Source organism: Lepidothrix coronata, unplaced genomic scaffold, assembly GCF_001604755.1.
Source record: "Lepidothrix coronata isolate B3197 unplaced genomic scaffold, Lepidothrix_coronata-1.0 Scaffold8, whole genome shotgun sequence".
Classification (NCBI taxonomy): domain Eukaryota; kingdom Metazoa; phylum Chordata; class Aves; order Passeriformes; family Pipridae; genus Lepidothrix; species Lepidothrix coronata.
The window spans coordinates 68610-81506 of record NW_016690188.1 but is presented as its reverse complement, the minus strand read 5'-3'; the positions used below and the strand labels follow the sequence as shown (position 1 = coordinate 81506).

At 35.4% G+C, this 12897-nt stretch overlaps 1 protein-coding gene across 1 annotated transcript in view; it reads left to right on the top strand.

Annotated features, from left to right (window-relative positions):
• LOC108509751 (attractin-like protein 1) overlaps positions 1-12897 on the top strand; it is a gene marked incomplete at its 3' end in the record, with an annotated part of 104987 nt that overhangs the window by 25340 nt on the left and 66750 nt on the right. The window contains exon 2 of the mRNA XM_017839326.1: positions 12761-12844. Coding sequence (XP_017694815.1) covers positions 12761-12844 — 84 coding nt within the window. The remainder of the gene's footprint in view (positions 1-12760; positions 12845-12897) is intronic.

The window sequence follows — 12897 nt, the reverse complement described above, 5'->3', positions numbered from 1 at the left end:
TGTTGATTCCTGCTGGCTGTTGAACACTAAGCTGTGTATCAGTAACTCCTCTCTGTGTACAGGTATAATTTGTTTATGCTGTCTTGATGAAGAGTGAATCCTTGTTTCTAATCTATTCTGCTTTGTGTTTGAACTGAGCGGGAATAGATCAGTAGCAGCTCTGAGAGCTTTTTATAGCAGGAGTTAGATGGTCAGCCTCTGACAACCTGTTACCTTAGGAGCAATCATAAGAATTTCTGCTCATGAATGATGATCCTAACACTTTCTATAGCCTCTCACTGATAAGACATGTTGGCTGTGTGTCCCACATGCCTTGCTGTATCACTGTAAGGATAACATGAACAGACCTGTAAGAGTTCTGGTCTTGTAGGTGTGTGTTTTATTGTTGTAATCTGTGAAAGGTAAAGTGGGCATTCCAAGCAACATTTGCCTGACCTCTGTTCTCCTTTCATGGGAGATGAGGGACAACAGTCCCAGCATAAGTTTTTCTATATTCTCTTTCCCTGTTCTTAGCTCCATCTATGTCTTTTGAACAACTGGCTGATACTGATGAGTGCCTTGGCAAGATAGAATACAGAAGGGTTTTGGAAATCTCAGCAGAAATTTTATGTCTTTGTTCAGTGAATTGGCAGTGTTCTTATCAAGTCAGGATGTGAAGGAAACAAGTTTTCTGTTGTAATTTTTATGCCTAGCAGAAATAAATTCTAAAAAGTAATTTTTTTGTTCAATGCCTATGTGGTGAATAAACCCATTCAGTGTTACATTGACTCTTACTTTAGAGTCATTTCTTTCCTAATTATACTAATATGATGCCTCATTTAAATCCTAAGCCCATATAAGCCTCTGTAAATGGAATAACGTGCAGTATCAGATGAGTTTTCTCATTAGAAATACAGGAATGCAAATACATGTGTCAGCTTGCAGGATGCAACCTCTTAATTTTCCTGAATGTGTCTTTTTTTTGGTGTAAAGCTTTAAAAATGTGTATGCCACTTTCCAAAGATTCCCATTAGTGTTGTGTTGTATATTTATAGTCTCTCACTAGTTTGTGCTTCATTGCAAATAAAAAAAAAATGAGGTAAGAGAAAATACTGGAAAAATGAATTTATCACCATTTAAATAGCATGATTAATTTTTGTCTTGTAATCTTTTGTGTTTCTGCAGACAGTAAAAACAACAATACATTCTCCTACGACCCCCCCAAAATTGCAAAATTGCTCTGCCCTGTGGTGCGGACTAAGACTTACTTCAGAAGGGTCTAAGATCATACAGTTTTGAGGCTGTTAGAATATTTCACAACACCAGCTTTAGAGATGCAAAATCATTGCATTAGCAGGTCTTCTGTTAATAATTCAGTAAATGGGAAGTTTTGTTTAGCTCCGTAACTGAAGGACATAACATACAGCAGTTCTGTGCGTGCTCTGTCTTCTGATATTTCTCATCACTATCTGCAAATTGTTCTTGGTGTTTTATTCCAGTTAAGAGCATATGAGCTCAAAGCTAATATTGCTAAGAAATTCTGTTTTTCATTTTAAACTAGACTTGAGTATTTCCTTAATTCTGGTTGTGCATTTAAATACAAATTACAGGCTAGAGATGCCCTCCCCTTGCCTCCAAACAAACCTCCAAACAAAAAAAACCTACCCACGCAAACAAAAACCCCCAAAGCCCTTGACCAATATATGAAATGTTTGATTTTGTGAAACTGGCAGCTGGAATAATTAGTACTCAAAATATAATATTCTTTTGTTCTTATAACTCTTCATCCACTTCTAGAGGCAGCAATAGAAGTTGCTAACAGCGTTATCACTTACCCATGAATTATAAAGTCAAGCAGAAAATGAGTGGCACGACACCTGGCATAGAGTGAAATGTGTTCTAAAATTATGCTTTCTTATTACTAATAGGAATCTTTCATATTCCCAAACAAGAATGCTTTGTGATACGCTAGAGACATGAATACCATTATTTCATTTCTTTACAGCAAACAAAGGGATGTGCTTTGTGTTTAAGGTGAATGTGTAATGTCCTGATAATTGCTATAGCCAGAGGAGTCTGAAGAGATTATCTGTGTAATCATCTGAAAGACAGTACTTGAAACCTAGTCAGTAACCAGCCCTTTGAATTTATTAATCAATTACGTTTTTAAAAGCACTATTATCTCTTCTTATCTCAACATTTGTACTGAGGTTGTGTTGAGAGATGGGAACCTCTTATGAAGCAGCATGTGTGCTGATGTGAAGTGTGAGAGAGGAAGAAGGAATTGGTGTTTTTATGTATGTATATATGTGTGTGTGAAATGAAAATACTGAATTTTAAAAAGTGTTGAAAACAAAACAAATCATAAATAATATAAAATAAAAGAAAATTCTGTTATTGTATCCTTAGAGAGGGATGCTAAGAGATAATGATATTTTTGTTTTTCTTTGGAAAGTGTGTGTGTGTGTGTGTGTGTGTGTGTGTGTCAAAGTTTACTGTGTTTGGATAATTCCAGAACTAATATTGTTAGTGGGAGCTGGTGCTTGCAGCATTGTGGTATGAGGTAGTTTCCTGCCATGGGAATTCTGTCCTTAACAAATGTAAAATCTGATGGTTAGGCAGTAATCAATCTAAATGACTGAAAGACAGGAATAGGTGCTTCTTGGTGAGCATAGGTTTTTATCAGAAACTTGATTTAAATACTCAAGGAGAAATTTAGGAGTAGGTGGCACACTGGATTTAGAGCATTTGGCTGTTACCTCAGGAAGCTTAAGTTAAAGCCCTGAACTAGGTCACAAGTGAAAATGAGATTTATGGTGATGTACAGTGAAAAATTAGCACAGTGCTCCTTGTTGCCAAGCACCTCAGTCTGCATTGTCTATATACTTTATGCTCCAGATTTTAAGATCCTGTAGCATGTTTGATCAATTACAGAAGTCTTATAAATACTTATATATGGCTTGGAATGTAAATATATACGTGCATATATTTTAAGTATATACAAATATGTAAAAAACTATAATAACTTTATTCTTCACTCATGTTAACCTTGTGACTGGATCGAAACCTGTAGACAATCTTACTTTAATGTAGAAACTACTTGGATTGAAATCTGTTTAAAGGAAAGGGAAGTAGGTAGCACAAGAGACCCCTTTAGCTTAACTGTGTCTGAATCTACTGAAAACCAAAAGAGAAGCATCCCAGAGATGGAAAAGCATCCCCTGTTGAGAACTACAAGGGCATTTCCAGGGTGTGCAGAGGTGCAGTTAGAAAAGCAAAAGCTCAGCTTGAATTGAAATTGGCCAGAGGTATCAAAAACCACAAGAAAGAGGTTCTTAAGGTACATAAACAAGCAGAAACGGAATAGAAACAATTGCCTGCTGTTAAACAGGAGAGGTAGATTAGTCACCAACAATGTGGAAAGGCAAAGGTTCTCTACACTTTGATCAATTCTGTCTTTACTGGCACTGTTGTGCCCCAGTCCCTGGGAACAAAAACTCAGGTTTGTGTAAGCGCAGACCCACTGTCAGCAAAGGAAGAATTGGTACCTGAACTATTACAGAGCTTGGCCCCTACAAATCAATGGGCCCTGGCAATATCCACCTGAGGGTGTTAAGAGAGTTGGTTGATGTTGTTGTGGGGCCACTCTCCATAATATTTGAGAAGTTGTAGAGATGGGGGACCTTCCAGAAGACTGGAAAAAAGCTAGTGTTAAATAAATCTACAGGAAGGGCTTAAAGGAGGATCCAGGAAGTGAAATTATAGACACATCACTATTGCTTCTGTCTCTGGGAAAGTCATGAAATGAATTCTCCTGGGGGCTATCACAAGTAAGATGAAGACAAGAGTGGGAAAAGGCAGCACAGATTCACCAAGGGCAAATTGTGCTTGACAAACTTGATTGCCTTCTATGGCAAAGTAACCTGCTTGGTTGATGTGGGGTGAATGGTGGACAATGTCCACTTGAATTTCTCCAAGGCTTTCAGTATGGTTTCCCATGCCTGCTGGTACAGAATGAGTGTTGTGGTCTAGACAAGTGATATGTGAAGTGGGTGTGGGACTGGCTGAGTGGCTGCATGTGAACAGCTCCTTTTCAAAGTGATAACCACAAGTGGTGTCCACCAGGGATCAATACTGGGGCCAACATTTTCTTCATGAGTGAACTGGAAGATGGGATCAAGGGTACCCTGATGGACTTCAGAGATGAAGAAAATAATGGTAGAATGTACACTTAACTATGTTACTTTTGGAAATGGAGGGCTGCCTTATAGAAAACAAAGCCTAGAAAAAAGAGCTGGAGCTATTAAAGAAGCCTAAACTATAACTCTTGTTTGTTTGTTTTGAACACAAGGAATAACATAAGGATAATGTGTTACTTTGGGTGATCGTAAAGTAACATAATCTATGAAGGTACAGAACTTTTCTAAATGAAATAATAACAGTATTAATGTGGTAGGAAAAAAGAAAGTAATAGAACCACTTCAGTCTGGTGGAGTATGGTTTATGGAGTATTTGTGGTTTGTTTTTTTTTTTTTTTATTTCTTAATTATCTTTGCAACATTTGGCCATAAAAATAACTCTTGGCTGAAGCGAGCGTTGTAAAATGTTAGAGCAATGGGGTGTCTCCTTGCTTCCTGGCAGATTTTTTGCTAATTCCTATTGGCTTCTAATAGTAGCTATCTGGATGGATACTTGAGAAAACTTTGGGACTATTGTTAATATTTGTGTGAATCAAGACTGAATTGTCAGAATTTTGAATATTTCAAACCTTACTCTTTTTTCTGGGAAAATGAGTAACCATGACATGAAACCTTGAGTGCAAGAAGTTCAGTCAGTGAATCAGGTAGATGTTTGTATAAGTTTGTAGGGTTTTATAGAGCTTTTTGACCTTTTGGATTTTATATCTAAAGTAGCATACTTAAATGAGATACAGGGAAATATGATGTCTTGTGCTTGTATCAAATGCCAACTTCATTTTCTATCAATTCTCAATTTTAAGTATTGTGGCAGGCCTATTTATAGACAGAATTTTAGATGCCATCTATGAACTAGCCTGGGTATTTCAAATAGAGTACATGCTTGTCTCATATGATTTTGTCCAACCATGATATTAATATAGTAAATATCAAATGTCTGTAGTATTCCAGATAAGAGAGGTGAAGCTACATTTCTTTCACTTCATTTCTTTTCACTAAGTTTTTTCCAGGTCAGTGGAGGATATCGTCTACTTGCAGTATCTTTTAAAAGGCACTGATTTCCAAGTTGATTTCCATGGAGAACCATGGCCACCTGGAAAATATTGGCAAGATTTGAACTGTTAATTGGTGTAGCAATTCTCTAGAAAATGTAGAGTTCACTGTTGAACTCTGTAGATTGACTCAACTCCACTCAATTTTATAGAAACTTCTCATAAATATTACATGTAAATCCATCTGTGTAAAACTAGGTAGCATAATTTTTTGGTTGTTGATAACTTCTAAATGTTTGGGGGTGATACAGTACTTAGTAGTTTGGGTTTCTTAAAATGTAACAAAACAGCTCTCCTCCTTCTTCCCCAAAAAGAGGGTTTTTACTTAGGAAGTACTTTCTGGATTCAGGTTAAACCTCAGGAAAAGAGGTCAACCATTTTTCAGTAAAATATGTATACTTGCATACTTGTATACTGTAGGTCCTTCAAAAAAATGACACCTTGTTGTGAATTGTTTGAATGACTTGAATTATAATACACGAAATTAATGCAACTGTCATGATAGGATCATATGTGCACTTGACTTATAATTTTTACTAACACTGACTTCATGTTAGTGCTTTTTAAGGTGAATGAATAATGAATACGAATAATATTCAGAAACTGTTGACATAGTTGAGTAATAGAAAAGTGGCTATTATGGAAAATATGGGAGTTTTTTTGAAGGACTTTATCACAAATACACACAAATGGAATTTCTGCTCTTCTTGTGAAGTTCATTGATTTTTAAGTGGAGTTCTCACTAGGCAGTGTGACCAGAAGCTACTATCTTTTTAAGTGAATGCTTATATCACAAAACAAAAATAGATTTTCCTACTGAAAAAATGATAATAAATGAAACTTTCCATGCAGCAAGTTCCAGCTCATGCAAGCTGCATTGATCCCATATAATACTGCCTGAAAAAAAGTCATGCTGAGAGAATTGTATTCGAATTTCTACACTTGAGTAGATATAATTAACCTCAGTAAGATGAACCAGAGTAATACCATTTTGTCCTTCTGAGGAAGTCAACAGTCTCAGGGAATTGCAGGTTATATACAAAGCAGCATAAAGGCATCTCTTCTGCTACTTACATTCAGGATATTATGGATATTAAATAATTATTTGGTTACTATGCTGGTCAGACTCCAACTGGAGTAGTAGGTACCATTCTGAGATGCAGATGAATTGGAAAAGTTCTAGAGAAGGAAAGTCTAGAAAATGACACCTGAGGAATGCTGGATTAAATTGCTTTTTCTCAGAGAAGGAAAGCCTGAAGGCGGATGTTTGTAAAAGATAAGCAGAAAGAGGAAGAATATTACCCAATGTACAGGTCTGTGTTCAGGAAAGAACATGGTTAAGTAAGAAAAAAGGGGAGTTTGACATCTAGAAAAACATTCTAATAGTAAGGATAAGTCAGTACTAAAATAGATTGCCTAAGAAGATTGTAGACTTCTTTCATTGGAATTATTAAAATCAGATTAGACAAATAACTGTGAAGAAAGATTTCAGTATGGTTGGGGTAGGTGTTACAGCACGTTCTAACTGAATGCAATTTAGGGGGTTTTGGATAAAAAAAAGTCAAGCTCCACTTTGTGAGGAGGTAGAAGAAAATCTTTAAGTACTCTCATACAGTTTTTTAAAATCTATTTCTACACAGCATCCTTTCAGTTGTTTTGGGGACTTTAAAAAAAATTTGGTATAGAATAACAACCTTTTTCAGAAACAGTAAATGAGGAACATTTACAGCTGTTGGAGCAAACTTTAAATTAATGTTTTGCACCAATCAAATTTTATATCTCAGGTAACTTAGTTTCATTTTTAAAATAAAACATACATTTGGGCCATACAAGTGTTAAGCTTCTTGAAATACAGGATTTATTCTTATGGGGAAAAAATGTTTTTGTATTCTAGTCTTCATTTTACTTTTCTGGGATTTTTGGATTGTTTTGGAGCACAGTTTTGTTTAAAATAAATTAGAAGGATGAACTCAATACTTGAATGAATCAGTAGAGACACTTTAGAAAGGAAACTGCTGCTTTGTCAATGAATAGAGTCAGACCTATTTCAGAGCATGTCTGTGATTAGTTGGCATGTGAGAAGTTGTCATGAATGTCCTTAATGTGTTTCTAAATATACGTTAATCTATTAATGCAAAGCAGTATGTAACAAGTATAGGAGTGTGATTAGCATATGCAAATATTTTCTTAATGTATTAAATATTTTCTCCTCTTGATTAGTCATTGAAGAAAAATTAGAACTACAGTATGTTCAGTATATTCTGTTTTTGTATGTGTTATGAAAAAAAAATTAACCAACAGCAAGTTCTGCAGTAAATAAAAAAATACAGGAAAATCAAATTCAAATTCTTTGAATTTTTTTCAGGTGTTTGTCAATATTTTATGCCTGGAAAATAAAAGTCTGCTTTGTGGGTTTTTCAGAACATGTTTTTCAGATCTTCCTTTGAAAATAATACTAGAAAACCTTCTTAGTCTATCACATAATGGTATGGTATGAGAAATGGCCTCTTGATCAATTCTGCCTTTCTTTCTGATATCACAGTGCTCACTGAGTCAGGTTTGTGCTGTCAGGTGGTCTAAATTTTTTTTCCTTCTTCCTTAATATGTTCAGCTGCTCACATCTCAGATATGTGCAGTCTCTTTCCCTGCTGTAAATGTTAGGCACAAGAGCTTGAGCTAGAAAGGTTACCAGTACTTCTATTTAAGAAGAATTCGATCTTATAACTTTGAAGCACAGTTATTGATTTTTATTTTTTTTAATAAAACATATTTTCAAAAAAAATGAAAAGTAGATGGAGCAAAATTTTTCAGCAATGGAGAGAATAGCTCTTGACTGGCACACAAATACTGACATTGAGATGAATCTATATAGCAAAATATGCTTTATATGTTATATTCAGATATATCTGAAGTAGGAATTGCAAAGTAATCCAGCATTTCATAAAATTCTCAGTAGAAATGTGACACTAAGTAATATAGAGATAAGTGAATGTCTTCATAACCTTTCTTTTATTTAATAGTGAATATTTATAATATTATGAATGTGCTTTATGCTTTGTTACTTTTAATGTACCTCTATTATAAATCACACCTCTGTCCATCTATCAGCAGTTTTGTGGATCTTCATGTTCTGCTGATGACAGAAAATATCCAATGACTTCTTTGGTTTAAATTAGTGCCCCTCTCAGGAAGATTTGATGATACTATTTTTTACAGGAATATGCAGGAGATGACAAGACTGTGTTTTTCATAGATCTATAAATATTACAGGAAGGAAGGGATATTTTAATAATCTACTCTGACATTTTATGTGTTGTGGAGCATAGATTTCATCTGACTACTCCTTCATTTTGGACCAATAACTTCTGACTGAACTAGAACATGCTTTTCTCTTTTCCTGAAATGCCTCAGTCTTGATTGAAAGTCTTTGCAGTGGTAAATACAAATGTTACCATTGTACATTTTAACTCAATTATATTTGCCGTTATTTTATAACAGTGCTAATATTCCAGGGGAATATTGCACGTTTTGTTTGCCCTGTGTTGGCTTTAGCCCTTTCATTTCTGGTATATCTGTCTGCTATATGAAACACCCTGTAGTGCCATGTGTGTGTCACATAAGCTATTACTGACTGATTAGCTTGGTGAGTGACTGAACTGTCATTGGTGCTTCTGGATGCCTTTAACTCTGCTATGCAGCATCCTGACTTTTTCCTGTTATTTGGTAGATCTGTTTTACAGTACACAGAGATGGGAAATGTTCTCTTGGCATGCTCCCTCTAATTCTTTATAGGTTTTGATTATAACCTTGCCAACTAAAAACAATATTGTTGTGTTTATGAAAGCTGGTGTGCAATTTAAAATGACAATATACAACATTAGCTACTCCCTGTGCATTCTGTTTAGAAAGCTGGAATCTTGGTGTTATAAACTTGTGATGCCTAAGCAGGCCACACAAATTGTTCTGGCTTCCTCTCATCACTAAGGCTTTCTCAGCAGTCAGCAAGGATGTGGGTGCAGCATCCAGGCATCGTTCTGGCTATTCCGCTTCTGTGACTAAAAAGTGTATAGTCATGTTGACTCTTCTGGGTTTTGGTTATTTGACAGAATCACTGCTAGTCACAGAGGAAAACTCTGCCCACAAATACCTGACTTTATATGAAGGAGAATATTGACCTTGATTTGGTAAGAGGTTACAGGAAAGTAGTTATGCTTAGCTTTGTTATTTGTGGGATTTGGTATTTGATAACATTTGGAACAAAAAATAACACAGAAAAGTTCTTGATATGACTCGAGAAACTGAAAAGAATTCCCATCTGTCTTGCTATGTATTTATTTTAAATAGAACAGCCCCTTATCTTACCATTTTCCACAACCATTATTGCAAACTTGTGCTCTTAGTTATTTACTTTTTCCAGCAAAGTGCAATAGCTGTTTCAAAGGCTATCTGCTCTTCCAAAAGAAACTATTTATCAAAAAATTATCAGCTTAGGAGACAAGGGAAATTGTTTGTACTTTACTGGTGCCAAAGGGCTGATCTAATAAAAACAACTCTTGTAAGTCACCTCCATTGCATTATACAGCTACTAAGAAGGCAATGGTCATGACTGCAAATGAATACTAGTTATATTTCACTCTTCTTCCAGGAAAATAAATGTTCTGTGGCATGCTAAATAGGACTTTGCTTCTGTATATAAATGATATGCCAGCACTACAATTAATTTTATTGGAATCTTATGCCTTTTATTAAAAAAAAAAAGAAAGAAAAAATACTTCAGTCTAGCACACACTTAAACATAGGATCTGCTCCTGTAATCAGCTTCACTAAGGTTCTGCCAGAGGCCAAGCATCAATATAGCTTGATTTCAAAATCAGTGACCTGAAGCTTAGACGTCCAAAGTATAGGTTGGTGTTAATTTCAGCATCGTCCAAACAATGTCATTATTATGTAAAGAAGCCAGAAATAACTCTGAAAAACCTGTTTGTCACGTGTAGAAGCACTGATGTATACTTTTAGATAAAGTTGATATTTCTCAACAAGAAGAAATGTTATAAACTTAAACTGTGGGTGTCTTTTGCTTTCTTCAAGCAAAAATGTTCTGTGGCCAGACACTGATTCTAAGGAGAGCACCTGGCAGGAGCGTGTTTAACCTTTCCCTGGCCATCTCTGCAGTTCCTCCCGGCTGCTGGGAGGGAGGAGTGGCAGTTACCAGCCATGCCTCGCTAATTCATGCTTTGCTTTTGGGCTACACCAGCATTTGTGTAGCACTTACCAGGATACAGTACTTTTGGGAAGTGGTGTGCTGCAGCTTTCAGACCAGCTCCATGTATTGGGTTTTACGGGGGAAATTTTCTCTCAACTGTCAGCTGACTAGAGTATATGGTGGTTTTTTTGTTTTTATTTTTTCCCCTCCCAGTCTGTTGCTCGTGTTACCAGCTGTTTACTTGCTTTTCGTGTTTTGATTCAGAAACATAAACTTTTTTTTTGATTCAGAAACATACTTTTATGCCTTGAAAATCTTTTGAGTACAGTTATTTGGCCAGTTCCCACATTAGACAGCTTTGTCCCAAAAGGAAAGTGCGTGTAATTCAAACCACCAGTGATGGGAACAATGTGCCCAACAAACTGATGCTGATTCTTGCAGGAAAGGTGAAGGAACTTGTGTAAAAACGTGAGTTTGCACAGACCATGTCTCATAAATTATTCTTTCTTGCTCCCTTGTTTTAATTTCATTTCCACGTTTATAATTTTATGTTTGGTTCTCTGTTAATAAGTATGCAATTAGTGTTTGATATGAGTTCCAGTGTAAATAATTTGCAGTAGATGTGGTAATGAATATTTTTAAAATTGGTGCATATATAGTAGGATAGCAGATATTGAATTCCTGTTCAGCTAGACTCCTGATGAGAAAATTTAGCTGTGACTTGGTCATCTTGTTCAGCATTGCCTCTGGATTTAGATCTAGTCTATTGATTTATTTAAAGTAGTGAAATAAAACAGAAAAAAACCTCCTTTTTTTTAATTCAGTGATACTTATTCTTAATGATGATCTTTCAACACTATAGTGAAAAAAATGAGCTTTTTTGAGTATGTATTTATATTCATTATTATTGTTGTAACATTTTAAAAAGTAGGAGGGTCAGTTTTCCCAGAGGAGTAAGGCCACTAGAGATGTCAAGACCTGAACTATAGAACATAATCTTAAAGGATGCAGAAAATGGGGTGGATTAGTGAAGTTACAGTGGGCTGAAGATAATAAGCTCTTTCAGAAAGCTTTTATCTTAATAGATTATTGAATTTCATCTGCTATTTTATCACTGCAAAGATTAATGCAAAGTAATATATATGAACAGATGAAAAAGGTTCTCTTTCTACATTAAATGAATTCTATATGTGTATATTGAGCTATCTATTATCACTCAGAAAAAAAGTTATAGCAGCTATTCTGTTTAAAATATCAGAATAGTAGTTGTTGAAAGAGCAAATAAAATCTTAAATGGGAATAGAGAATAAAATGGAAATAATATTGCTACTGTACAGATTCGTGGTTCACTTGCATCTTGAATACAATATGCTGCTCTTTGTGTTGCAGCTCAGATGGCTCTAGGAGAATAGAAAAGACACATTAAAGGCAGAGAGCAAGGATTTCTTAGGTTGGAAAAGGATCAGTGGGGGAAAGGAAGGAAACAACACAGACCATTACATTTTGAGTGGGATCAAGCATGTGAATAGGGTACAATTGTTCATCCCTTCATCCAATACCAGACCTAAGGACATAGATGAAACCAAGAGGTAGGCTCAGGACAAAAACAGTTGAGATGTCTTGTGTATGTGTGGAAATCATTCCTTCAGCATCTTCTAGATGCTGCAAGTTTATGTGAGTTTATGTGCGGTAACTCCTGGGACAAACATGAACCCAAAGGCACAACCTCTGAATAAGAGCGTCCCTGAGATGGAAGTCACTGAAGGTGGTGTAAAGCTGTGTGGAGTATCTGTAGGGATTTAAATTCTTTCCTGCATATCCACTGTAGGCCACTGTGAAGAGACAGGGTATTTACTAGGAATGAGAGAGGAAGAGGCTTACAGATAAACTTATTTAAACTTATTTAAATTTATGCCTTAATTTTTCTTGATCTAGAACACTTTTCTGATATCTAATTTCAGAAGTATTTTGCAAGACAACGGCAAAGTAAACAAGCAAGTCAAACCAAAATAATACTTTTAAACAAAACCCCTTTACATTGGCTTGGATACATTTTGTGTGAAGGATAATTTAAATTATTTGCTACTGAATTAGAAAAAATAGAAATCCTCTGCTTGCCTGGGGGAAGAAAGCAAATCAATGATATAGAATAGTCAGAATTCAAGTTTTTATGAATACAAACAATGTGACAAGAAATGTGAAAAGAGACTTTACTGTTTTCCCTACCTCTAATTTTCTTTCCATCCAGAAAGATTCTGTTAGCATGTCTATGATGCATGTTCTGATGTGTTGTCTCCAGTTTATTACAGCACTGTTTTTTCCTCTTGTAGGTTAACAGAACCTTCTGGATATTTAACAGATGGACCCATAAATTATAAATATAAAACTAAATGTACATGGTTAATTGAAGGATAGTAAGTATTTATTTATATAATTTCGATTTTCTGACAATTTGGTACTGTGTATT